Below are 24,140 nucleotides of genomic sequence, written 5' to 3'. Positions count from 1 at the left end.
TTTGAGTAGCAGTGCGGGGCACCAGGAGTGTCCACTGGAGAGGCAAAGGTTTCTCGGGACAGGAAATGGAAATCAAGGCTGGGGACAGGGCTGAGGGATGGGGTGGGGTGTGGCCTCAGACTCCGCTCTCCCGAGCATCTCCTCCACCCTCAGAGGAAAAACCGAAAGTCCCCACCACAGCCTGCAAGGCCCTCCATGATCTGGTGCCCCTTCCCCCATCACACATGCTCTTTACCTCTCTGTCCATCCTCTATCATCTCCTACCATTCTCTCCCTCGCCCCCTGCCCTGCAGCCACACTGGCCTCCTCACACACTCTGATCTCAGGACCTTTGTACATGCTGTTCTCTCTGCTCTTCTCCTTCTTGCTCCCCATGGCTTGTTCCTTCATTTCCTTCAGGCCTCAGCTCAAATTTCACCTTTTCGAAGAGGCCTTCTTTGACCATCCTCTCTCAGCTAACCAATCGATTAAGGGACTTAAGAAACAGACCAACCAATGCAACACAAACACTTTGGATCCTGATTCCAACAAAACAACTCTAACAAGACAATTTTGAGACCATCTGGGAAAAGTTGAGTACAACCTGGATATTAGATAACATTAAGGAGTTATTTGTTAATTGTGATGGATGTGGTGATGGTATTGTGCTTATGATAAAAAGTTTCTTCCTTGTCTGTTAGGGATCCATACTGACATCCTTTGTGAGTAAAACGCTATGGTGCCTAGGATTGCTTTAACAGACACCAACAACACGGACCCCACCCCCTCCCTGACATTCTCTCTCTCTTTATCCTGCCTCGTCCTTCCTTGCAGCATATATCAGTATCTGACATATTATGTTTTTATTTGGGGATGTGCTATTGTCCGTCACTCTCCATTAAAATGTAAGCCCCATGAGGTCAGCACTTTTGCTGTATTCCCGGCACCTGGAAAATGCCCAACACAGAGTAGGCGTTTAATAAATATTTGCTAAATGAGTGAATGGATGGATCCACAGGCTCGTCATGTCCCCCTCCCACATGTTCCCTCCTTTTGGATCTTCCGTCTCAGACATTTACCCAGATGGTCACCAACGCCTGGTGGCCGCCCTCACCACTCCAAATCACTCACCGAGTTGTGTTGATTCCACCTTCTCAATGTTTCTCCAAACTCGTCACCTCTTCTCCATGCAAACCACATGATTTGGTCCAAGCCTCCAGGCCCTGCCCAGGGCCACCCGGCCAAGCAGAGGTGAGTCTGGAGTTGGGCATCTGGGCATCTAACCGCAGCACAGACTTCAGCCCAGCTGGGGCCCCTCCCACCCCTTCACCCACAGCCACTCGCTCCTCCACTCCTTCAGTCCTCATTGTAGTGGAAATTGCTAATTGCCTCCTGTCTCAATTCTCCTCTTTAGAAATCGAACCCTGAGCTTCAGCTAGCTAAATACCTGCCCAGCTAGAGACTACATTTCCCATACTCCTTTGCAGCTAGGCGCATCCTGTGGTTAAGTTTTGGCCAATGGGCTGTGAGCAGAAGGAAAGTGTGCCACATCCAAGTGATACCCTTAAAGAGGAAACTTCTCACCCTCCACTTCCTCTTTCCTCTTACTGCAGCCTTGGTTATTATGAACCAATTTTGACCATGTGGGTGAGGACAATATTTTAAGGGCTGGTGGAACAATAGGATAGAAGGAAACTGGGTCCCCCTATGACCTAGTGGAGCAGAACTGTCTACCTTCCTTGAACTAACACTATGGTTTTGGGTCTTTTCATTATAGCAGCTTAAGCTGTACACTCACACATTTATTCCGGATGCCAAAGACTTCTTGTCAGCCCTTAAGATCTGTTTTATTCTTCTTTCTCTATAACAGAACCTCTGATTGTAGCTGGGCATATGGCTGCCTGTTATAAAGACTATGTTTCCCAGCCGTCCTTGCAGCTGGCTATGACATGTGACTAAGTTCTGACCAATTGGCTATGAGCAGAAGTAGTGTATGTCAGTTACAGGAAGTGTCCTTAAAGAGAAGGGGTGTGTCTTTCCTCATCCCTTCCTCCTTGCTGCTGGCTGGAATGAGGATACAACGGCTGGCCCCTCAGCATCCATCTGGGACCCTAAGGTGACTGTTGGAATGGAATCCATCTACAGCTGAATAACCGGAGCAAAGGAGCCTGGGTCCTTGACACATGGGTCCTATACCAGCCCTGGATCACCTAACTCCAGACTTTTAAGTGAAAGAGAAATAAACTTGTATCTTATTTAAGCCATTTATTTTGTGTTTCCTGAATTGTAAAGCTGAACCTAATCCTAACTGATATATTCACTCACTCATTCATTCATTCATTCTGAAATGAGCCAGGAACACAAAGTAATGGGACCACTATGTGGGTCTGGGGTGGGTCCCCCGTACTCCTCTCTATGGAACACTGAGTGCCTGGTCTGCCCCAAAAAGCCCTGGACGTTGGGGTCCCCAACAAGCGGATTCTACATCCTCGTGAGAACAAAGCGCCACACCGGGGCAGCACGAAGATCCTTGGGCCCTCACCCCAGGTGTTCTGGAGTCAGCAGCTGCCCCTCTCTGGGCCTCAGCACCCCAATGCCATCAGCCAACAGCCCTGCCAAGCCTCCCAGGAAGGGTGGGCATGAGGCTCTAAGGCAAAGCGAGGCCGATGCCACACCCCTAAGAGCGGATGGAAACTTAGGCCACTGCCTTCCTACAGGGCTTGAGTCTCGATGCTGGAACTGTCTCTGGGTTCCGCCAGCCGCAGCCCCCACCACCCCAGTCACTTCCCTATGAGGCTCCTCCCTACTATGATCTGAGACATCCTCCTGGCTTCATAAAATACTGCCCCCACCTTGTCAGCCACACCACCTCGGGTTCTGTCTTGCTCTTCTTGTCAAGGCGGTCCGCATGTGCTCCCAGGCCTGGGAGCAAGAAGAAAAAGTGGATCTGAAGGGAGGCAGAGCAACACGCTGCCCAGATGGCCCTCGTTTTTGCTGAGGGCCAACCCCAGATAAGGCTCAATCCTAGGCAGCTCAAAGCCAGTCGATTTAATTCAAGAGATGTGGATCAAATGCATACATCGTCAGTCAGGATGCTGCCGCCCTCAAATGACAGAAATCCAAGCTTAAGAAGAAGGAACTGTTGGCTTGCACATGTGGACAGTCCACGGGTGCCTCCCAATTTCCAGCTGAAGTCCTGAGAGCTGCTCTGATTGGACAGCTCAGCTCCCGAGCCCACCCAGGAGCTTGGATTGGCTCAGACTGGCAGTCACGTGATTCTCCCCTGGATTCAAGGAAGTAACTTTCTTGCAGGACCTGTTCAGAGCCTTTGTATGAATATGTGGACAAACGGAGCATATGGCAATTCCTAAATTGCTTTGAATTTGAGCTAACACTAAGAAATTGGGAGATCTGTTATGTGGGGCCTGCAGGTGGATGGACTCGAGCAGTGACTGCCTCCTTTAGACAGAGCATGAGCTCTCCAGTTTGCTCCAATCCCCACTACTCCCTAATGTCTAGTCCCCAAGCTGCTTCACGACAGACATCGAAGTTTGATGTCTCGCTAGTGACTGGATTATAAGTCCCAAATGCAAAAATGTGAAGCACCACACAATTTGAGGGACATCAAATAACCCTCAATTAATTGCATGTACTCTCTTGTACATACAAAAGCATGTGTGCGCTCTCCCCCATGCACACGCATGAACACAAACATGCATGCATGCATACAAGTACACGAGTACACAGCTGCACACACAACCACACACGGACCCCCTGAGATACAAAGCCAGCCTGAGCTGTCACATCCCCAGCCTGAGGCTCAGACCCTTCTCTGCAGGTACTGGGGCACGTGCACGCCCTGTACTGGGCTCTTGTCCAGGCTGGGGAGGGGGAATCAGCAGTGGCATGACCCTGGTCCCTGCTCTCCACGCCCCGCCTTGCCTGGGGCCAGCTCTGGGGTAAGGATACCTACCATGCTGGCCAAAGGCTGGGTTCTAAGCTTCCGTGTCACCTTTGGCTTAAGGCTGGAGTGAGGACTAGGTGGAGGTGAGCCTCCGGAGGCAGGGGCATTAGAGTCAGCCATGAGGGGACCAAGGAAGCCTCAGCCGCTAGAACCCACAGGAAACCAAAGGGGCCCCCCACCCCAGGAGAGGGACCCCAGTTGGGGGTGAAGGGGATGCTGGTGTGTCTTGAGCAGGTGCACACTCCTGGCGGCCCTGTTTGTGGTGCTCTCTGTGGGGCCCTGGACCAAGACAGAAGCTTCTGCTCCCAGGACCCACCCTGCAGGCTCCTTGTGTCCCTCAGCAAGCGGTCCGGAGGCCGAGATAGGAAGGCAGGTGTCTCTGCTCCAGGGCCCCTCCTGCGACTTCAGCTCCTAACAACCCCGGCCTCAGCTTCAGGGAGCCACGGCCTCGCTCTCTCCCTGCGCCTCCACCCTGCCCTCGGCGTTCCTCGGGTGTCAACCAGGAAGGACGACACGAAGGCCTGCGACGTGCGTTATCTGGACGGAGTCAACAGGCCCCTCGGCTTCTTATCGCCAGGCTCCCGGGACCAGGAAAGGAGCCAAGAGCAGCTGACAAGTCTCCCAGGAGAGAGGCCATGGGCTGAGGCCCGCCCGGGAGGTAGAGCACCTGGCAGGGAGGTGAGCTCGGCCCCTCACCTGCAGGAGCACAGGGGGAGTGGGGGCGGCATCGCTGGCTGAAGCAATCCCGGGAGGTTCCAGGGAGGAGGCCGCCCTCACACTGGGCTTGGAAGAATGGGTAGGACTTAGAAGCGTGGAGGGCTGCGCAGACAGGGCGCAGAGCTTCAGCAAAGGAAAGGAAGTGCGAGCACAGCAGTGCTCAGAGGCACAAGCCTCAGGTCTTCACATATCAGGCTCCAGTCCAGCTGTGTGACCTGGAGTAAGTGGCTCCATGGCTCTGTGCCTCAGTTTCCTCATTTGTAAAATGAGGAAAATGTGCCGATGGCACAGTGTGGGTTATTACAGGATTCGATGAAATGACTGCTAAGGCCCATAGCACACAGTAGGTACAATGCATACATAAATGCTAGTTCCTCCCCACCCCTCATGGTTGGGGTGGGAACGCTCGGGAGACAGTAAGGGCTCACACTTACTGAAAGACCACACATGCCAGGTCTGTAGCAATAACGCGCAAACAATCCCTTTTAAGATGGGGACACCAAGGCTCTGGAAGGGAGCGTCCCTTGCCTGAGGTCACCAGGCCACTAAGGAGGAACAGAGTTCGGGCTCAGGTGTGGCTGAATCCAGCTCTGGGGCTCTTAGGGTCTCTGCTGTTCTGGGGAACTCACAGCCTGACTCAGGGACATAGGGCTGGGTCCTGGAGGGGGCAACCCTGGCCGTGGAGGGCCGTGTCTGGGCTCAGAGAAGGAGACCAAGGCAGTGGGAGAAGCAGAAAGAGGTCCTTGCTGCTCTCCAACCCTCCTCTTTAGAAGAGGAGGAGGCCCTGGTGGAGGGAACAGCCGGGGCAAAGGAAAGAAGGTAGGAAGCAGCAAGAGGGCCTCCTCCAGCACAGAGGTGCGACCTGAAGCCCAGAGAGGTGAGGGCACCTGCCCAAGGTCACACAGCCCTCAGGAGGCAGCCCCTCAGTAGGGCGCAGCAGCCGCCTTCTGACCCCGGGCGGCCCCACACTCTCTGAGCCTTGTTTCCTGCAGGGCTGTGAGGGGTTGGAGAGGGCCCCCCATGCCAAGACCTTGTGGACCCTAGTCTCCTCTGGGACCCCAGCACCCCCAGCTCGGAGAGGGCGCCACTCAGGGTGGAATCAGGAAGACCCCAGGGCCCAGGCAGGCCTCCCGGCGCTGCGCCCGGCTTCCCATCGGAGACGCTCTGCTGCCCTCTGGTGGCCCCAGGAGATTCTCATTTTCCCTCAGGTTCCTGAGATCCTTCCCGAGGCAGCAGGTGCCAGACTCCAGGACCACCACCCACACTCCCTGTGCCCCACAGGTGTGTCCCGACCGACGTGGGGGTCCAAGAAATACAGAGTCATATTAAAGCCTCAGGTTTGAACCCACCCGGGTCACATTCCAGCGACGCGACTTCAGGCGGGTTAAGTAACACTCCCGTGCCTCAGTTTACCCTTCTGTAGAACAGGGGTGATAATAATGGTTGCTACTTCATGGTGCCCTTGTGAATGTTGAAGAAAATGTGAAGAGAAGATCTTAGAAGTTTATGGCACATAACAAGCTCTTGATAAAAACTGGTGATACTGTCCCCAACCTGCCCCAGCCTGTAAAGTGACAGGACATCCCTCCTCCTTTCTGACCTGGTCCCCAGGTAAGGGAAGCCCTGCTAGAGCTCAGCACGGCTGGATTCCCTCAGAGACCAGGGTTTTGAATCCTTGGCTTTGTTGCCCAAGTCGTGTGACACAGAAAGAGTGGCTTCATCACAGTGCCAGCTTCAGGGCTGCTGTGTGCCTCCCATGAGCTCAAGGAGGTGGGAACCCTGGACCCACCAGAGTCACAGATTCAACTCAGAAAGTGTTTATTGGCCAGGGCTATGGGGCGGGGCAGGGGGTTGCCACAGGGAGCAGTTCAGGAGGCCTTCCTTCAGGAGGCGGCCAGCACAGGGCACAGGGCAGCTTCCACAGCCATCCGCCAGCCTGGGGGCCCCTCAGCTGGCCATAGGGGTTTCCAGCCCAGACCAGGAGCCCTCAGCTCTGACCCAGCTGAGCTTTCAGAGCCTGCAGCTCTCGGCTATCAATGCTGTTGCCTCCACACACGATGACTACGACCGAGGCCAGGGAGGGGCGCAGGCGGCCCTCAGCCTGGAGCCTCTGCAGGAGGCCTGAGTAGATGGCAGCCAAGGCTGCCCCGCAGGCAGGCTCCACCAGCATACGCTCGTCATCTGCCCAGAGCAGGGGGGTGGGGGAGGAGGAGAGCACAGAAGGGAGGGACACTGGTTAGTGCTCCGCAGGCTCTGGGCAGTGCAAATCCGTGAAGCAGCCAGCCAGCCTGCCCTCTGTCCACCCGTCTCACAATCCATTACGTGTCTGACTCTCTCTCCATCCATCCCTCCATCCATCCACCTTTCATCCCTCTATCCATCCATCCATCTCCCTATCCATCATTTGCCTGTCTGTCTGTCCATCCATCAGTGTAACCATCAGTCAACATATCCATCCATCCATCCATCCATCCATCCATTCATCCATCCATCCCCTATCCATCATTTGCCTGTCTGTCCACCCATCAGTGTATCAATCAATCAGTGTATCCATCCATCCATCCATCCCCTATCCATCATTTGCCTGTCTGTCTGTCCATCAATGTGTCCATTAATCAGTGGGCCCATCTCTTATCCATTATCTACCTTTCCACTCACTCATACATTCATCCATTCACTCAACAAATATTTATCGAGTGCCCATTCCCTGCCAGGCCCCATGCTAGCAGGACCCCGGGGACATGAGAGCAAACAAGACACACGAGCTCCCACTCTCATGGAGGTCACAGTCTAGTGATGGAGGTGGGTAAGAACCAGGCCGTTATGGGATTGGTGCATAGGAGTCTCCCACCTATGCAGGGTGGGGGCGGGAGATCAGAAGAGGCTTCCTGGAGGAGGTGCGGTGAGGCTGAGCAGCCTTGAGTCACAACAAGGCCACAGGGAGCAGGGCCGGGGAAGAAGCGCATGCACAGAGTCTGGGGGATGGACACAGCACGGCACGCTCTTCCTCACCCTCACCCCTTCCATCGACTCAACGTGCACTCATTGCGTAAGGACTGCGTGGCCAGCCCTGCCACAGGCGCTGAGGACACAGACAGGGGAGAGCAGGCTCTCGCTACAGGGCGCAGGGACTCGGGCCCGGGGAGGGGCTGGGGCAGCGCTCACTCACCCAGGAACCTCTGCACGGCACTCACAGCCTCCACGTCCTCCACCACCTCGGAGAAGATCTCGAACTCCTTCGTGCACTCCAGGGCCCGCGCGAGCACCGTCTTGGCCCCCAGGGACTTGGCCACACTGGAGAAGGGGCAGGGGGCGGGGAGGGCGGGGATGCGGGGGAAAGCTGGGGAGTCAGGAGGCCCCACGCGGACCCAGCTCTCCCCAGCCCCGGGCCGCCCTCCTGTCCGGTGATGGGCGGGAGCTCACAGAGGACACACTCAAACTCATGTGTCCCATGAATGACAGACCAACGCTCATCACTTTCTGACTGTACGACCCTGACCCTGCCGCTCCTCGCACAGACCCCAGAAAGCCATCATGGAAAAGGATTCTTTTTCATTTGATTCATTAATAACTATTTATCACGTCTGTGCTATAGCGAATATTGATAGAATGTTTACAAGGGGCCAGATGCATGGGTTTCCTGTTTTAATCCTCGCAACCACCTTTTGAGCTGGCAACTTAAGAGTTCCATTCTATAGGTGAGGAAACCTAAGCTCAGAGAGGGTAAGGAACCGGCTCAGAATGAGTCAGAACATGACTTTATTGGGAAATAGGGTCCTTACAGGTGTTATTTATTTAAGGTCCTACTGGATTGGGGTGGACGATGAATCCAATGACTGGTGTCCTTATAAGAGGACAGACACACAGAGAAGAAGGCCAAGTGAAGACAGAGGCAGAGGGATGTAGCTACAAGCCAAGGAAAGCCAAGGATTGCTGATAACCACGAGAAGCCAGGAGAGCAAGGAAGGATTCTCCCCTGGAGCCTCCGAGGGGGCGCGGCTCTACTGACACCCAGATTTCAGATTTAGAGCTTCCAGGACTGGGAAAAAATTAATCTCTGTTGTCGCAAGCCACCTCGTTTGTGGTCATTTCTATGGCAGCCTTAGGAAACTAACACAGCATCTGTGATGATGGTGGTGCTGGCGGCGATGAAGGATACAAGATGAGGCGGGTCTGGAGGCTGGACCACTCTCTGTTCGGTGGTTTGTTTGTAACAACTTTCCCCAGTTGAATTAAGATCAGTTACAAAAAGCAATGAGGAAAATGTTCTCTCACGATGTTGCAGAAAAAATGAAACTATGTTTATGATCTATAATACGAACTAGAAAAATAGAGGTTATAGAACTGTGTGAAGGATATAATCACAACTTTTAAAAATGCATAATCAATTCATTCATCATGTCACAGACATTTATTGAGCACCTACTGTGTGCCAGGCACCTTTCACTTGTATATAACTATGCACGCACGGGGGGAAAAACAAAGACTGGGAACAATGTGACCCATTGCTCATCCTTGGGCGGTGGAATTGAGGGTGCCATTTTGTTTTCTGTTGCTTATTGCTTGCCTACATTTTCTAACTTATCTGCAACACACTCAAATTGCTTTTGTAATGATCCAGACCAATGAAAGTTTGTTTTATTAATTGATGAGGCTCAGATGAACCACATCCTTCATCTACTTTTTGAGCACCGCCTTCTAACTTAGACCCACGTTACTACAGCTGGAGTCCCAGGGGAAGGAGACCCTCTTGGGTGCTCCTCACCCACACTGGTTGGGCCTGGGAGGCCCTCGGGCAGCAACATCCCCACCCTCCAGTCCCCCACAAATGCCCCCAGCCTCACCTACCTGGTGATGTCCGGCAGCGTGACTAGCCTGCCAGCCTCGACGGCGGCATTGAAACAGTGGGCCCCTCGGGTCTCCATGGCAATGACGGGCACGTGCTGCCAGCCCACCTGTGCCAGGCCATCCAACACCCCAACCAGGAGCCCCCCGCCCCCCACCGACAGCACCAGGGCTCCTGGCGGGGTCCCCAGCGCTGCCTTCAGCTCCCGCACCAGGCTGGCATGGCCTTCCCTGGAGAGGAGTGGGAGGAAAGCAGGTGAGGGAAGCCCGGAGTCCCAAAGGCTCCCAGATACACAAACTGCCCTTGTCACCATCCCCGACCCACCCACAGCAAGGGGAGAGTGGGTGGCTGAGCCACACTGGGTTCACTCAGTGTTCATCCATTCCACTTAGTCATTCACCCACTCTCTCCTCCCCCCTCCCCCTCCCAGGGACTTTCTCAGACATTGTCCCATCGAATGTCCTCTGTAACTATGGGAAGAGGCAGCAGTCGTGGGTGTGTGTGGTTCAGAGGGGACCACTGTACCACTCGGAACCAGCCTCACTCAAGTCCTGGGCCTGGGACTTAATGTCTCTGTCACTTACTAGCTGTGTCATCTTGGGCAAGCTGCTTGACCCCTTTGTGCCTCAGTTTCCTCACCTGTAAAAAGGGCATAAAACACCCACCTCTAGGGCCTCGGGAGGGAAGAAATGGATTCAATGTGCCCCAAAGTACACACTCAATAAAGGGGATGTATTATTTGCATTTCCATTTAACATATGTGGAAACTGAGGCACGGGGTGGTGAGATGCTTTGCATGAAATCACGCAACTTGCAAGTGGCGGAAGTGAGGTCTGAACCCAGGTGTATCTGGCTTCAAAGCCTCTTCTCTCTGGCCCTCAGTTTCCCCTTCTGTCTAATGGGAGGACCCTGGCTCCACAAGGTTCTCAGCTCTGAGCTCCATGGGGGAGGGCGCCAGCCTTACCATATCAGAGGGTGGTCAAACGGGGAGACGTTCTCCCAGCCGTCCCTTCTGGCCAACTCTAGTGCCCTCAGATTGGCCTCGTCCCAGACCTAAAGAGAAACCGAGGGCCTCAGAAGACCCCAGAGTCGGCCTGCTTGGAGGCTGGAGCAGAGCCTGCGGTCTCCTGGACGGCTCCAGGGCCCGGTGGGCTGGGAAGGACCCCGAGGGTGAGGCCAGAGCTGGCACGGGCCCCTTGGCCTCAGGGACAAGTGCAGTGGCTTCTGGGTGGACCCAGGGCTGCCGTGTGCTTTCCACAATCCCCACGGGCCGCGCCTGGCTGCCAGGCTGTGTGAGGACGGAGCCCCCCATCCTGAGCTGCTGGGGGAGGGGCGAGGCGTCTTCCACTGCTAACCAAGCGGCAGGGGAGAAGCCCCCTTAAATCACAGCCGCAAATAGCACCTCGACCACTACAGATCCTGTCCATGAAAACCAGCAATGGCCCAGGTGGTGGCCTGCAGTGGGGCTTAGGCAGCCAGAGGGACAGCCCCGATCTCGACAGACCCGACTACTTGAGGGCCTGTCTTCTTTCTCACTGGCTTGGCATCTTGGCAGAGGTCCATGTCCCTGCACCCCACCCCAGGGTCACCTGTGGGGCGTTCTCTGGCTAGGGGACTTGCTGGCCAGTGGGCAAGGCGGACAGCAAGTGTGAAGGAGCTGACCCCCCAGAGTGACCCTTGGGCCCTCCCTGGGCCGTGCTCTCCACGGTAGCACAGAGGGCCCCGGAGGACTGACCAGTGGCCCACGGAGGTGACCTGCTCCTTCACACACCCCTCCTGGGCTCTCTTCCCTTCCCTGACTCATTTCCACCCTCCCCTATTCACATCTCCTGCAGTCACCCCCCCAAAAATGTACACGCACCCCAATTCTTCTCTGAGGGTCTGCTTCATTTCAGAGGGACCCACGCCAGCCCATCTCAGCAGAAGCTGAATGGAAAACAGCAGCCTCCCTTCCCAAGGGTGGGGTGACACCGGGGCCAGAGAGAGCCTTCGCCCGACCTTGGGCAGCCCACAGCGCCCACTCTGCACCCAGGCCTGTGCCGGAGGGACTCAGAGAAGAAAAAGCAGTGGTCCCCGCCCATGAGGAATGCCCCATCCAGCTGAAGAGATGGGCCCCATTCTCACGAGTTATTGAGACAAACGTGAGGTTTGAAGCTGTGCAGCCTTGACTCCCTGGCGCTCCCCTGGAGGTCCCCAGCAGCCCCCACCCAAGATCCCTGCCTCTAACCCCACCTGCCTCCCATCCATTGCAGCCAGAGCCAAAATCCAGCCACATCTCTCGGCTGCCCAAAATCCTTCTCTGGCTCCCCACTGCCCGCAGGTTGGAACCCACGTGGCCTCACCTACCAGCCACCCTGCCTGACTGGGCACTGTGCCCTCCTCGGCCTCCCCTATCCCCACCATCCTGCCAGACGCTGGGCTGCAGCCGGAATGCACCAGGCTCACCCTATCTCCACGCATTTCCCTCTTTCCTCTTCCCACGAGCACTCTCTCCCTTTTCTCCACTGGGAAGACTCATATTTCTCCTTCAAGACCCCACTCAGGGGACACTTCCTTCTCAGGGAGCCTTTCACGGATCCCCTCCCCAAGTCTGGGGTGCAGCCCCGTGGGAGTTTGGACCACCACCCAGCTCTCCCCCTCCCCCAGTTAGAATCCTCCAGCCATACCCTCTGCCCTCTGACTTTGCTGTTCCTCTTACAGAGTAGGGGGGAGGACACTCCACACCCCACTGAGGTTGGTCTTCGCCATGTGACTTGCTTTAGCCAATGGCACATAGAAGAAGTGACAGTGTCACGGTTCTGAGCCAAGACCTTACGAGGCACTGCATGCCTCCTCTCACTTCCCTTGCCAGTCACCTTGAGAAGAACAGGCCCCAGGTGGCCCCTGGGCAAGGAAGATGAGAGAACGTTTCCTAGAAGCCGTTGACATCTGGGGGCTGTTTGTTATGCAGCATTGCCCAGCAGCGCTAGCTGGTGAACACAATACGCCTTCTCTGTTCCCCCTCAGTGCCCTGTGCTTCCTCCATCGCAGCATCTCCGTGCTCTGTTATCAGCATCTGTTACCTGGGTGTCTCCCCAACAAGACTTTGAGCTTCTTGAGAACAGAGACCATGACTTACTTTCTTTGTATTCCTAGCTCTGTCTAACATAGTGCAGGCACATAGGATGTGCTCAGTGAATATCTGTTGGATGGAAGAAAGGAAGGAAGGAAGGAAGGAAGGAAAGAAGGAAGGAAGAGAAGGAGGAAGAAAGGGTACTGGGATGATGGAAGGATGGATAGATGCATGGATGGAAGGAAGGGATAAAGGGTGATGGGTGGGAGGATGGTTGAATGGATGAATAAACAGAGGACAGAAGGAAGGAAGGAGGGAGGGGAGAGGAAACTATACACTAAGTATTAGAGACCAGCTTTCGAGTACCACGGTATGGCTTTTAGTTTTAATTTTGATGGTTTTAAATATCTGTTTTCCAAGGATAACTTTTTTCTTCTTTCCAGGAGCATAGAAGGATTCCATGTTTGTGTCTATGATTCTTTGGTAAGAAAGTGCTATCCTGTCAGTGGGCACCCTTCGTGCTGGGTGGTACCAGAACAAGAAGTGATGCTGCCACCATCTTGCTTTATACTTTTTGTCTTATCGAATGGCAAAAATTTTAGAGGGGAAATACCAAGAGTTAGTGAGGCTGTCGGGAGACACACATGCTCCTGGTAACCACCAGCTCCCCGTTTCTCCCGGGTTCATGCAGAGGCAGCCTTCTCAGCGTGGGGAAAGGCAGGTCGAGAGGCCCCAACCTCAGTACACATCACACTCCACTCCCTCCCCTCAGCTCAGCCGTCTCAGGGGAAGACTGGTCCCAGGCATAGTTCATCCAAAGGAAGAGGGGACAGAATCTCGCAGGGGAGCGGGGGTGAAGGGGGAGCAGCCCACTCCAGCCGGCTTCCCCTTCCCAGGGTCCTTACCTTTCCAGTCAGCTGGACCTCGGCCCCCTGCCCCTCCAGCCTCCTCACGACCTGCAGGGAGGTGCCCTCGGGGAGCACGATGGTGGCGGGGACGCCCAGCTTTCGAGCGGCGTAAGCAGCAGCCATGCCCGCGTTGCCCCCTGTGGAGGAAGTAGAAGGGGGCGCAGTGGGAAGTGCTGCATTAGCCTGTTGACACACTTTCCCCCTCCCTCCAGTGGCCTTTGGGGGCCACTCCTTCCTGTGCTCCTGTGCCCCACCTTTGAATCCCTCCCCTAGCCCAGAGGTGGACACACAATCTAGACTGAGTCAACTGGAGAACTTAATCCCCTGACCCGTGATTGATTCAGGGATCAATACGTGACCCAAGGTGGGCCAAAAAGACCAATTCGTGGATTGAGAAGAGCCATCAGGAAGGGGTGCTCCCTTCTTACTAGGGTTGGTAGGATGGTAGGGGGCAAGCCTGGAACTCCTGATGGCCATCTTGAGGCCTCTACCATGAGGCCTGTATGAGAATAAAGCTAGTATAGAGGAAAGAGAAGCCAAGAGAAGGAGAGATATAGAGGAGAGGTCCTAGATCCAGCTGTGCCTGAAAGCCACTTATCCCAAGAATTTTCAGTTCTTGACATCTATGACTTAAACTTGTATGAATTGGGTTTCTGTCACTTACTACCATGAGTCCTGAATGATGGGAAGAATGCTGGGAGGGGACACACAAAGTGGGCATCTGACCATGACCTTGATGAGGAGGCTGAGCCCTGGACATCTACTGCTGCTCCAGCCAGCTCTTCTTCCCCACACCCAGCCCTGAGGAGCCTCATGAGCAGAAAGGGGTGGGGTCACCTGAGGCGCACACCAGGTGTCTGCATCCCTTCTTGGCCACCTGGGAAAAGAAGGAATGGGTTTGGGGCTAACCCAAGCAGGCGTCGTGGAGGCCTGTGTGGGACACAGTTAGACCCTCCCCATGCCACTGCAACCCTGCTCATCCGACCCCCAGCTCTCCTTTCCCTTCTGTACGTGTTCACTTCTCCCCTCCCACCCTTGCCCCCATCCGCCCCACACCCCTCACGCCTCCCCTCCCTCCTGCACAACCTCGCCTCTCCCCTTCTGATCACACGGCCTCACCTCCTGGCAGAAATGCCCAATGCCCCGGATCTTGAAGGAGCCGGTGGGCTGCACATTCTCACACTTGAGGAAGACGGTCGTGCCCACCACCTGCGACAGCGCCCAGCTCTCCAGCAGAGGCGTGACTGTGTGGAAGTGCTCCTCAGCCGCACGCTCCGCCAGGGAGCCCTCCATGCCAGCAACCACAGGAGCCCTGCAGGAGGACATGGACGTCACAGCCAGGGAACCACTGGTCAAGAGTCCCCTTAACCAGACAGGGTGCTGAGGGGCAGGGTGGAGGGAGAGAAGACCGTCTGCTTGGCTCCCCCTACCCCCTCTACTGCCAAGCTGTGAGACTCCTGGCAAGTGTCTGCCCCTCTCTGGGCCTCAGTTTCCCAACCCGGATACGGAGGTTTGAAGCTGGGGCCCTTTGATTCTGTAACTGTGGCTGCCCACAGTACTGGGGATAGAGAACATGGCTATACGTGGTGGTGAACGAGAGCAAAAGCATTCATTCCTCCATCATTCATTCACTCATAAAAGCATTTCTTGAGCGCCTACTAGGTTCCAGGCATCCAGGTTTTGGGACCCAGGCGTGTACAAGCCAGAGGGCGACCCTGCTTCGTCAGAGCCCACATTCTGGTTGGGAAGACCAAATCACAGAATTTCAAACAGGGGTGACGGGAAGGGGATGCATCTTAGCAAGGGTGGTCACGAGAGACCTCTCCCAGAAAGAAACTTTTTAAAAAACTTTTATTATGGAAAATTTAAACATAGCAAAAATCCTGAGAACAGTAGAAGGAACCTCTTGTGTAGCTGTCACTCAATTTCAGCAAATCAGCTCACCGCCTGGCTTGTTGCATCCATGTCTCCACCCACTCTCCCTTCCTCTGTTATTTTTTCCTCCCTTATTAAATTTTCCTCCTGTATTATTTCATCTGTAAATATTTCAGCACGCACCCCTAAAAGCAAAGAATTTTTTTTTTCCTGGCAAGATTGATTTTATTGGATCTTTTTATTGAGATGTAATTGACATATGACCTTATGCTAGTTTCAAGTGTACAACAATTATTCAGTATTTGTATATTTTGCAAGTGATCACCATCGTAAGTCTAGGAACATCTGTCACCCTACATAGTAACAAAATCTTTTTCTTGTGATGAGAACTTTTAAGATCTACTCTGTTAGTAACTTTCAAATATGCATAACAGTATCATAGTCACCAAGCTGTTCCTTCCACCCCCATGACATTTATTTGATAACTGGAAGTTTGTACATTTTGCCCACAAAGAGCTCTTTTTAGACAATGTAGCCACATGGTTTCACAACTACATACATTTGTCCAAACTCATCGAATTTTCACTGAAAGTGGGCTAATTTTATTTATGTAAATAAATGCTAATTTTTAAAAAATGTAATCACAATACCATCATCACATCTAAAAACATTAATAGTAATTTCTTAATGTCATCAAATATCTGGTAATTGTTCAGGTTTGCAGCCGTCTCATGAAATGTGATCAAGGGTGGTGGGTTGGGGTTTTTAACCGTCTGAATCGGGATGCATATGGGATCCGCGCGTTCTGATTGGCTGAGAGTCTTCTAATTTTCTTTTGATCCGCACGTTCTCAAAGGGGAACTCTGAGATGAATGGCAAGCAGGGAGGGAGGGAACAGCATTCCCGCGGCGGGAACAGCAGGTGGAAGCAGCTTGAGAGAGGGATGAACTCGGGGTGTCGCGGGGGCGGGGAGGAGGGCTGGGCGGCGGACGTGAGGGCCGCGGGCGGGCAGGGGGAGGCCCGGGCCGTCCGGGGGGGGGGGGGGCGTCCCAGCCCCGGGGAGGAACCGAGCCTTGATCCTAATCCCACCTGCAGTGGGAGGTTTCCAGCGAGGCGCGGGGGAGGGAGCGAGCGAGCGAATGAATGCACCCGTGGGTAAGGCGAGGAGAAGAGGAGAGAGGGAGGAAGTGAGAAGGGAGGAGAAGCGGAGAGAGGAAGAAAGGAGCAAATGAAGCCGCTTTCCTTCTCTGCGCAGAGAAGGGTTGGGCCGCCCCCCACAGTTCCACCACTTGACACTAGGGGGAGCGCTGCAGCTCCCCACGCACCACGAGCCGGGTCGTCTGCACCTGCTCAGGGCTGGGTCCCCATCAGAAGGTTCCAGCTCCTGGATTTGACCTGCGTCCTTGTCGGGATGGCCCTTTGAGTCCCCAGGCAGGGCAAAGCCTGAGCCACCTCCACCTGGTGCCATCAAGGGCACTTTTGGAGCTGGTCATGGCATTGGGGGAGCGGCGGGAGGCCCCCCCAACCCCTGTCGCCTGTATCGTGGAGCCCCAGAGTGTGAGCTCCGGGGTCAGCCGGGGACCAAAGCCAGAAACCGGCTCAGAATTCCCGGCTGTGTGACCAAGACAGGTGTCTCAACCTCTCTGTGCCTGTTTGCCTTCCTATAAAATGGGAGTAACGTCCTGGCCTCACAGATTATGGTGCAGATTCTTCATCATCATCATCACCATCATCATCATAATAGCTACTGAAGGGGAGCAGATTTTGCCACCCCAAAACATGTCTGTTTGGCATCCGGGTTAGTTTGAGCTAAAGGCAGTCAGAACCCAGCAGACTCAGGAACGCTCTTTACTCCGTCTCAGCCGCCCAAATGCATGTTGGAAGGGGGCCTGGACCCGGACGAGAGCGGCTGTTGGACTGACCTCTTTAGCCGGGAAACGGATCTGCTGGGCAGGGCAACCTTTGCTTTCCAAGAGTCCCGCCTGCCTGCCTGTGAGGCGCCCTCCTCCCCCCGTGCCCAGAGCCTGCCCCTCTCCCAGCTCAGGACGGGCCCGAGCCTCAGTCGCCAGCCTGCCCTTTGAGTCCGCATGTCTTTATGGGCTCCCGTGTGCACGCAATCAACTCTGCCTCTCTCCTGTTAGTCTGTCAGATCAGCTTAATTACCAGACCAGCCGCAGAGCCCAGAGGGGAGAGGGGAGCATGTTTCCGCCCCTACGCTGCCCCCTGCTGAGTCCCTACTGTGCACCAGACATCAGCCGACCCCTGCAGGTGCTCTGTCACCGGGGCCTTCTAACTGCTGGCGTGCTCCCCTCACTCTGGCAAGTTTGTAGGACACCGAGAGGGGACAGCCCTGGCCTGGGAACTGGGAATGCCACAAGACAGACATCTGCTCTTGGAGCTGGTTTACAGTCTGATGGGGACGTCAGCCTTCAACAAACAACTGTATAGACAGACAAAATAATTGGAAATGGTGAAAACTGCTCAGAAGGAAATACGCATACGGGGAGTCTTGAATAGAACAAGGGGACCCACTTTGGGTAGAGAGGTCAGAAAAGGCCTTTTGGAAGAGGTGACCATTGCAACTGAGACCTGAAAAAGGAGAATGAACCAACCATACAGCAAACTGGGCGAAGAGCTTGCGCATCACAGGCCCGTGCTGAGGATTAAGTGAGGCCATCCAGCAAAGGTGTCAACTCTGGGCCTGGCATTATGATAACAGCTAATAGTTGGGTGGGACTTGCGAGCCAGGCACTGTGCCAATCACCTTATATGTTATCTCATATAATCCTTACAACAATCCTGAGATAGGTTCAATTATTAATTCCATTTTATAGACATGGAACTGAGGCCCAGAGAGGTTAAGGAACTTGTCCAAGGTCACACAGCTGGAAACGGCGCAGCCAGGATCCAAACTCAGGCAGTGTGCTTTGGCATTTGTGCTCTTAACCACCATGCCATACTTCCTCTATTATATTAGCAATATTATTATGATGATGATGATGATTAAAGGTGTGAGCATTTAATACTTAATTGCCAGTTGGCCTGAGGAGCCAAATGCTCCCGGCTCAGTCCCCCGGCTCCCCCAGCCCTCTTGGTTATCCCGACCACCCGCAAGAGGGCGGCAGGTATCAGTTCAATGAAGAAGCCCCAGGTCACCAACAGCCTTCTGGGTCCAGACGCCCATAAGGGCACAGGCCTTCCAGACTGAGGGCTGGGCCAAGCTGAGCCCTCGGCCTGGGGACGTGTAGCTGTCCCCGCATGTGGCAGCCGCTGGGGCCAAGGGGGTGCCCTGGGCCCTGTCTGCTGAGGAGCAGTGCAGCGGGGAGCCCACGGCGTGGTTCAGGGCCCAGCGAGTACAACCGCAGCCGAGCCCCCGTTCCTCACCGGGCTGTACCTGTCGCATCTGTGGACTGGGGTAATCACCTCCACTCGCCCCACCGCCCTGGTCCCTCGGGCTTTTCCAGAGGCCACCTGGCTGACACTCACAGCCAAACCCCTACGCAGAGTTGGGAGACCTTGGCCGGCCCCCCGCTGGCAGCCCCCCAGCCCTGCCGCCCCGGCCAGCAGGACCTGCCCCCCACCCTCGGCCCCTGCACCCGGCGCTCTCCTCGGGGCAGCCTGGGCCGCGGGGCAGCCGGAGCGGAATCGGTCTTCCTGGGAGGGCTCAGGCCACCCTCCCCTCCTCTCATTTTCGCCCACTCAGCCGGGACTTTGCCCTGGAAACTTCCAGACTTCCCCACACTCACAGTCGCACATGCACACAGAGCCCCAGGCCCCTTACCTTCCTGCCCCACTGTCCCCAGACCAGCTTGGCCCCAGCCTGTGGCCACCAGCCACCGGGCTTCCCGTGGCCTCACGGGGCCTCGGCCCCTCCCACTGTGTTAAAGGGGCAGCTCCCGGCTGGAGGAGGGACCCGGGAGCAGCTTTCACTGCCTCACTGCCTCTCCGTGCTCTGTCCACTATCCCATCCCGCCTGACAGATGAAGAAACGGAGGCTCAGAGAGGGGCACTCCCTTGGCTGAGGCCACCCAGCCAGCGAGAGACACTCTTTACCCCTCACCTCGGACCATCTCTTCCGTGACACCAACATCTCCAAGTCTTCTTATTCCAGCCCGCTGCTTGTCCCGAATGCCCAGCCACGTGCCCTGGACCACTGTCAGGGGCGGCTTAGGTCTGAGACGAGAAAAAAAGGACAAGGAAACAGTTGTTATCCGTCACGTGAGAAAGGCCTATTTTCTGAAGCAGCTCCTCATCTCTGATATCTTACACCCAACTTGGGAACCCAAACAGTTATGTACGGTTCACATGCATGACTCTGACCATTCATTCATTCATTCAACGAACGTTTATTGGACAACTACTATGTGTCAAGCCCTGGGGACCTCAGCTTCAAAGAAGACAGCATGTCCCCTGCCTCAGAAAGCCCCAGGGAGCCGTGGAGGAGCAGTTGGAATCCGTGCCGTCAGAGGCTGGCAGCGGAGGCAGGCAGGGCTGTGGGCGGCCAGAGCAGGTAGGAAGGCTTCCCGGAAGAGGGTAAGACTGAGCTGAGCCAGGAACCAGGAACGCGGATGGCGAAGGTCAGGAAGTGAAAAGCGTGGTGTGTGGCAGGACGGGAGTGTCCAGTGGGACTGGAACAGAGGAGGCAGGCTGGGGCAGCAGGTGGGTTCAGGGCTGGCGAGGCGGGCAGGAAGAGAGGCCACAGGGGTGCCTGTGCCAATTCAGAGTCTGGACCTCACCCGGGGGCAGTAGGGAGCCAGGGAAGGCTGTAGGCAGTGGAAAGATGATGTGATCAGATTCATGTCTTGTCTCTGTCACCATATCGCTGGGTGAACCTGAGCTAGTCCCACCCATCACTGGGCCTCAGTTTCCCTGTATGGAGAATGGGAGGTGAGGTCCAGGAAGCATCTGGCAGCCCAGATGGTCTGTGCCCTCCTTGGGCTCTATATGACCTCCCCAAGTTTGATGATTAACTCCCGGCCGCACGGGATCAAGTCGAGCTGTTTGGCCGCGATCCTAGATGAGGACTCTGGCAACTTCATGCCCCTCCTCTCATTGCACGTGCACCCGGCCTTGTCAGCTGTCCTGTCCTGGACTGGCTGCTGGGGACAAGAGGTGGTAAAACCCAATTCGTGCCCCGAGGTGGCCCCGGCCTGGAGGGAAGAGGAAGACACCCAATTCAGCGACAACGCTAACACCGCCTGGGAGGACAGAGAGCAGAAGGTCCTCAAGTGCAGCTGGGGGTGGGAAGGGATCACGGAGGGCTTCCTGGAGGAGTGGGGCCTTAGCGCTTACCTCAGGCTTGGACGAGAAACATGACAGCTGCATTTATTGCGTGCCTACTGCATGCCAGCCCTCTTGTGTTGGTCAGCATACCTTAAAGGTTTTTCCATAGTTGGGCATTTACTTCTGTGTGCATTTGGACATAGGGACAGTCGTGTGCCACGTAGCGACATTTCAGTCAATGACGGACCGCAAATACGACGCTGGTCCCCTAAGATGAGTCCCATATAGCCTGGGTGTGTAGTAGGCCATGCCATCTAGGTCTGTGTGAGTACGCTCTGTGATGTCCACACACGACGAAATCGCCTATCGGAACATTTCTCAGAAAATGTCCCATCGTTAAGGGACACGACTGTATATTATACACATAACATCAAACCCGTAATTTCATGGATATGATTGCTTAGGAGGAAGTTAAGGCAGGTACAGAGGTTTAAAAGTGGAGCCTGTTTTAAAAAAATATTAACTAGTAGCAGTAATTGTGGTTTCCGGTCTGAAAAGGCAGTATGCCCAATAGTTAGAACACAGACCCTGGAGCCAGGCTCCGGTACAAACACCAGCTGTGTCACCGACTGGCTGTGTCACCTTGGGTTAGTTACTTCACCTCTCTGTGCCTTGTTTCTTCAACTGAAGATGGGTATGAAATACCAGCTCCCTACGGGAGTTGATGAAAGGCTCAGATGAGTGAATATATGCAAAATATCTAGAAGAGTACCAAGTGCTGTGTGTTCGCTGCTGCTGCTGTTGTTATCATTACTGTCATAAGAGAGGTGACAAGTTGTACACCTAAAATGAAGACAATGTGATATGTCAATATAGCTCAGTAAAAAAAATATAGGTGACACAACAATATGGCAAAAGTTGCAAAGATGACACGTGAATGTCCAAAGTCTGGGAACATGACGTCGTTATACCACAGAATGTTTACCACACCCCAGGGCAGTGGGAACCCTAGATTGTGGAATCACGTTTGGCTCAGAAAGGCCAAGTCACTTTCCCAAGGTCACACAGCAGTGGCAGAGGCAGGGCTCAGACCCAGAAGAGCCGGGCTCCAGAGCTCCTGGCTAGGAAGAGGATGGGGTAGGGAGGCCCAAGGTGGCTGCATCAGAGAGCGGATGAGGCCGGAGAGGCAGGCCAAGTCACTGACTGTCCCCTCCCACAGCCACCTTCGTCAGCCACCCCCTGTCCCTGACACCTCAGGTCGCCAAACACCCACCTGGCCGGTCCCCAGGGTTACTCATTAAGCTTCGTTTCACCATCCTCGCCCCCAGCTGGCCTTCTTGATCCCGGGGCGACGGAACTGCGTAGAGAGGACGGACAGGGCCCGGGACACGGGCGACTGGCCCTCCGGATTTGCAGGTTTAACCCTGTATTCCGTGTCGCACGCTTTCTAAGCCCCGCAGGCTCAGATCCACTAATCGGTGAAAGGACTGGGGCTCGGCAGTCAGCTCGCGGCCCCGCGGGGGAGTCACCCCCCGGCATCTGGACCCCGGTTTTCTGACACCTGATACCTGCGGCAGCTCAGCTGAGCTCTCAGACTCTTCAACTCCTGCCAAGACGACGGGTCCTCCCAGAGCAGACAGGCTCTCACACTCGGGGGCCGCATTTCTGCTGGCTGGGGCGGAGTCGCTCTGTCCTCTGTAGGGAGGCCTGGCTCTTCATCTGCCACTGCCCCCCACTCCCTGTGGCAGCCCCGACACTCAACAGGCCCCTGCCTGGCCCCTGTAGATATTGGAGCTTGAGACCCTTGCACAGAGGAGCTATCCCTCTCTCCTCTTGTCCCTGAAAAGGAAACGAGTCAGTTCTCAAGGGGGATCTGAGGCACAGAAAGGTTAAGCGACTTGCCGTGGGTTGCCCAGCAAATAGGCCTCAGGGCCAGTCTTCGAGGGACCCCACATCCAACCTGGACGCTCTTGTCCTGAGAGACTTACAAATTCATAGCCATGATGTCTGAGCCGAAAGAATCTGCAAGGGCCATCTAATCCATCCTTTTTGTGGATGGGGAAACTGAGGCCCAGAGGAAAAAAAGGGACAGTTTAGCATCTGTCTTCAAGGCCGAGGAAAATTCTGGTCCAGGTTTTCAGAATTAAGCCAATTCGCTTATGCAGTCAGCAAACATTACCCCAAATTAGGCCCTACGAAAGGAGAGATGGAGACAAATAAGATGCATTGCCGGCCCTCAAGGGGCTTACAATCGAAATGTCAGTAAACAGATGCAACACAGCATTAGAGATGAGCACCAGAAAGTGAAATTAGAGTAACAATAAAATGCCAGTTTTTAAAAACTATTAAGTTTGGCAAAAAAAATTTAAAAGCAAAACATAACATCCAGGGCTGGTGAGCGTGACAAAAAATAGGCGAACTCATCGGTTGCTGGCGTGATCAGGGATGGCTACGGCCTCTGGGGGAACAGATCTGTCAATGTCTATTACAAATGGATCAAAACCCAGACTTCTGAGCAAGAAATCGTAATTTAGGAGATTTATTCTCTTAAAAAAAAAAAAAGCAGAAGGTAGGGATATGGGTGTGAGAGCTGTTACTAGAGTGTTGTTTAGAACAGCAGAAATATATATATTTACAGTGTTATGACTTTTTTTTACAAAGAACAACAGGCGAAAGTGTGCGACGTGGCAGTCTAAGATCGTGTCCAGGCCCGCGGGCTCGTGGAGAGCAGCGCTGACAACACAGGTTATCCCGGAGCATCAGCGGAGGTGAGGACAAGAGGGCAGGGGTCATAATGAAAACGTGACGACGGAGACGTCCCACCGTCTGCTCCGTCCACAGTAGCCGCTCACCACCTGTGGCTCCCTGGAATGTGGCCGTGCGACTGAGGAACGGAATTGCACATTTTATTTAATTTGGATGGATTTAAATTTAAATGGCGGCAGGCGGCCAGGGGCTACTGCACTGGACCGCATGGGTCCGGAGAATCTGTCTAGGAGACAGTGTGGCCCCAACGTGAGAGGGGTCATTGTCATCGGGGACGGTGTCAGTAAACCCTTCGGCTTTGTGTAATCATTTCCCACCCGAGAAGGACAGATCCGAGTGACATGCAGACAGAAGGACAATTACGAAACTGGGACAGTAAGTACCCAAAATCAGCAATGGATCCGTGTCGCATACAGATGGCCGCACCTTAGAAAAACCCCATACCCAGGAAAAAAGAGGAACTTGGCAGTGGAGACAGCTGCACACGCTCCCTGGGCCAGGCGGTCGAGGCCAGCGTCGATGGGGCCAGGTCGTGTTGGTGCCTGATGTGGCCTCGATGTGAGGGGACGAGAACAGCCCTGGGCCCTCATGTCTTCCTTCCCAAGTCCTATAACCCTAGTCTGCCCACGAGGAGAAAACACATACCCACAGCCAGTCCTGTTCAGATCCGCCCAGTCATCGAAAGCAGGGGAGTCTGAGAAACCGTCACAGCCAAGGGGAACCCAAGGGGACAACTAAACGTCATGTGGTGTCCGAGGTGGGATTCTGGAACAGAAAAAGGGCATCAGGGGGGCCAGCCTGATGGCGTAG

At 54.6% G+C, this 24,140-nt stretch overlaps 1 protein-coding gene across 2 annotated transcripts; it reads right to left on the bottom strand.

Annotated features, from left to right (window-relative positions):
* Positions 1-6,461: 6,461 nt before the first annotated feature.
* On the bottom strand, positions 6,462-22,847 carry SDSL (serine dehydratase like). 2 transcript variants are annotated; one of them, XM_046639374.1, is made up of 9 exons: positions 20,078-22,847; positions 19,402-19,514; positions 14,586-14,778; positions 14,304-14,343; positions 13,464-13,603; positions 10,471-10,559; positions 9,509-9,736; positions 7,830-7,954; positions 6,462-6,841 (listed from the first exon to the last, which is right to left on the bottom strand). In XM_046639374.1, exons 3-9 carry the CDS (start codon positions 14,757-14,759, stop codon positions 6,648-6,650), a joined length of 990 nt encoding a protein of 329 aa, XP_046495330.1. In that variant the 5' UTR covers positions 14,760-14,778; positions 19,402-19,514; positions 20,078-22,847; the 3' UTR covers positions 6,462-6,647. The 2 variants fall into 2 exon arrangements, with proteins under 2 accessions (XP_046495330.1, XP_046495331.1); XM_046639375.1 differs by lacking the exons at positions 19,402-19,514; positions 20,078-22,847 and adding an exon at positions 19,123-19,273.
* Positions 22,848-24,140: the final 1,293 nt, after the last annotated feature.

This window comes from Equus quagga, chromosome 15, assembly GCF_021613505.1.
Source record: "Equus quagga isolate Etosha38 chromosome 15, UCLA_HA_Equagga_1.0, whole genome shotgun sequence".
In the NCBI taxonomy this organism is placed as follows: domain Eukaryota; kingdom Metazoa; phylum Chordata; class Mammalia; order Perissodactyla; family Equidae; genus Equus; species Equus quagga.
Note: the sequence above shows the minus strand (reverse complement) of the source record. Positions and strands in the feature narration are given on the sequence as shown.

Excerpts from the sequence above, each read along its gene's own strand:
- SDSL (XM_046639374.1), bottom strand. The coding sequence starts at position 14,759 with ATGGAGGGCTCCCTGGCGGAGCGTGCGGCTGAGGAGCACTTCCACACA. Across the intron at positions 9,737-10,470 it reads TTTGACCACCCTCTGATATG|GGAAGGCCATGCCAGCCTGG; the intron begins GTAAGGCTGGCG and ends ACTCCTCTCCAG. Across the intron at positions 6,842-7,829 it reads TGCCGTGCAGAGGTTCCTGG|ATGACGAGCGTATGCTGGTG; the intron begins GTGAGTGAGCGC and ends TGCTCTGGGCAG.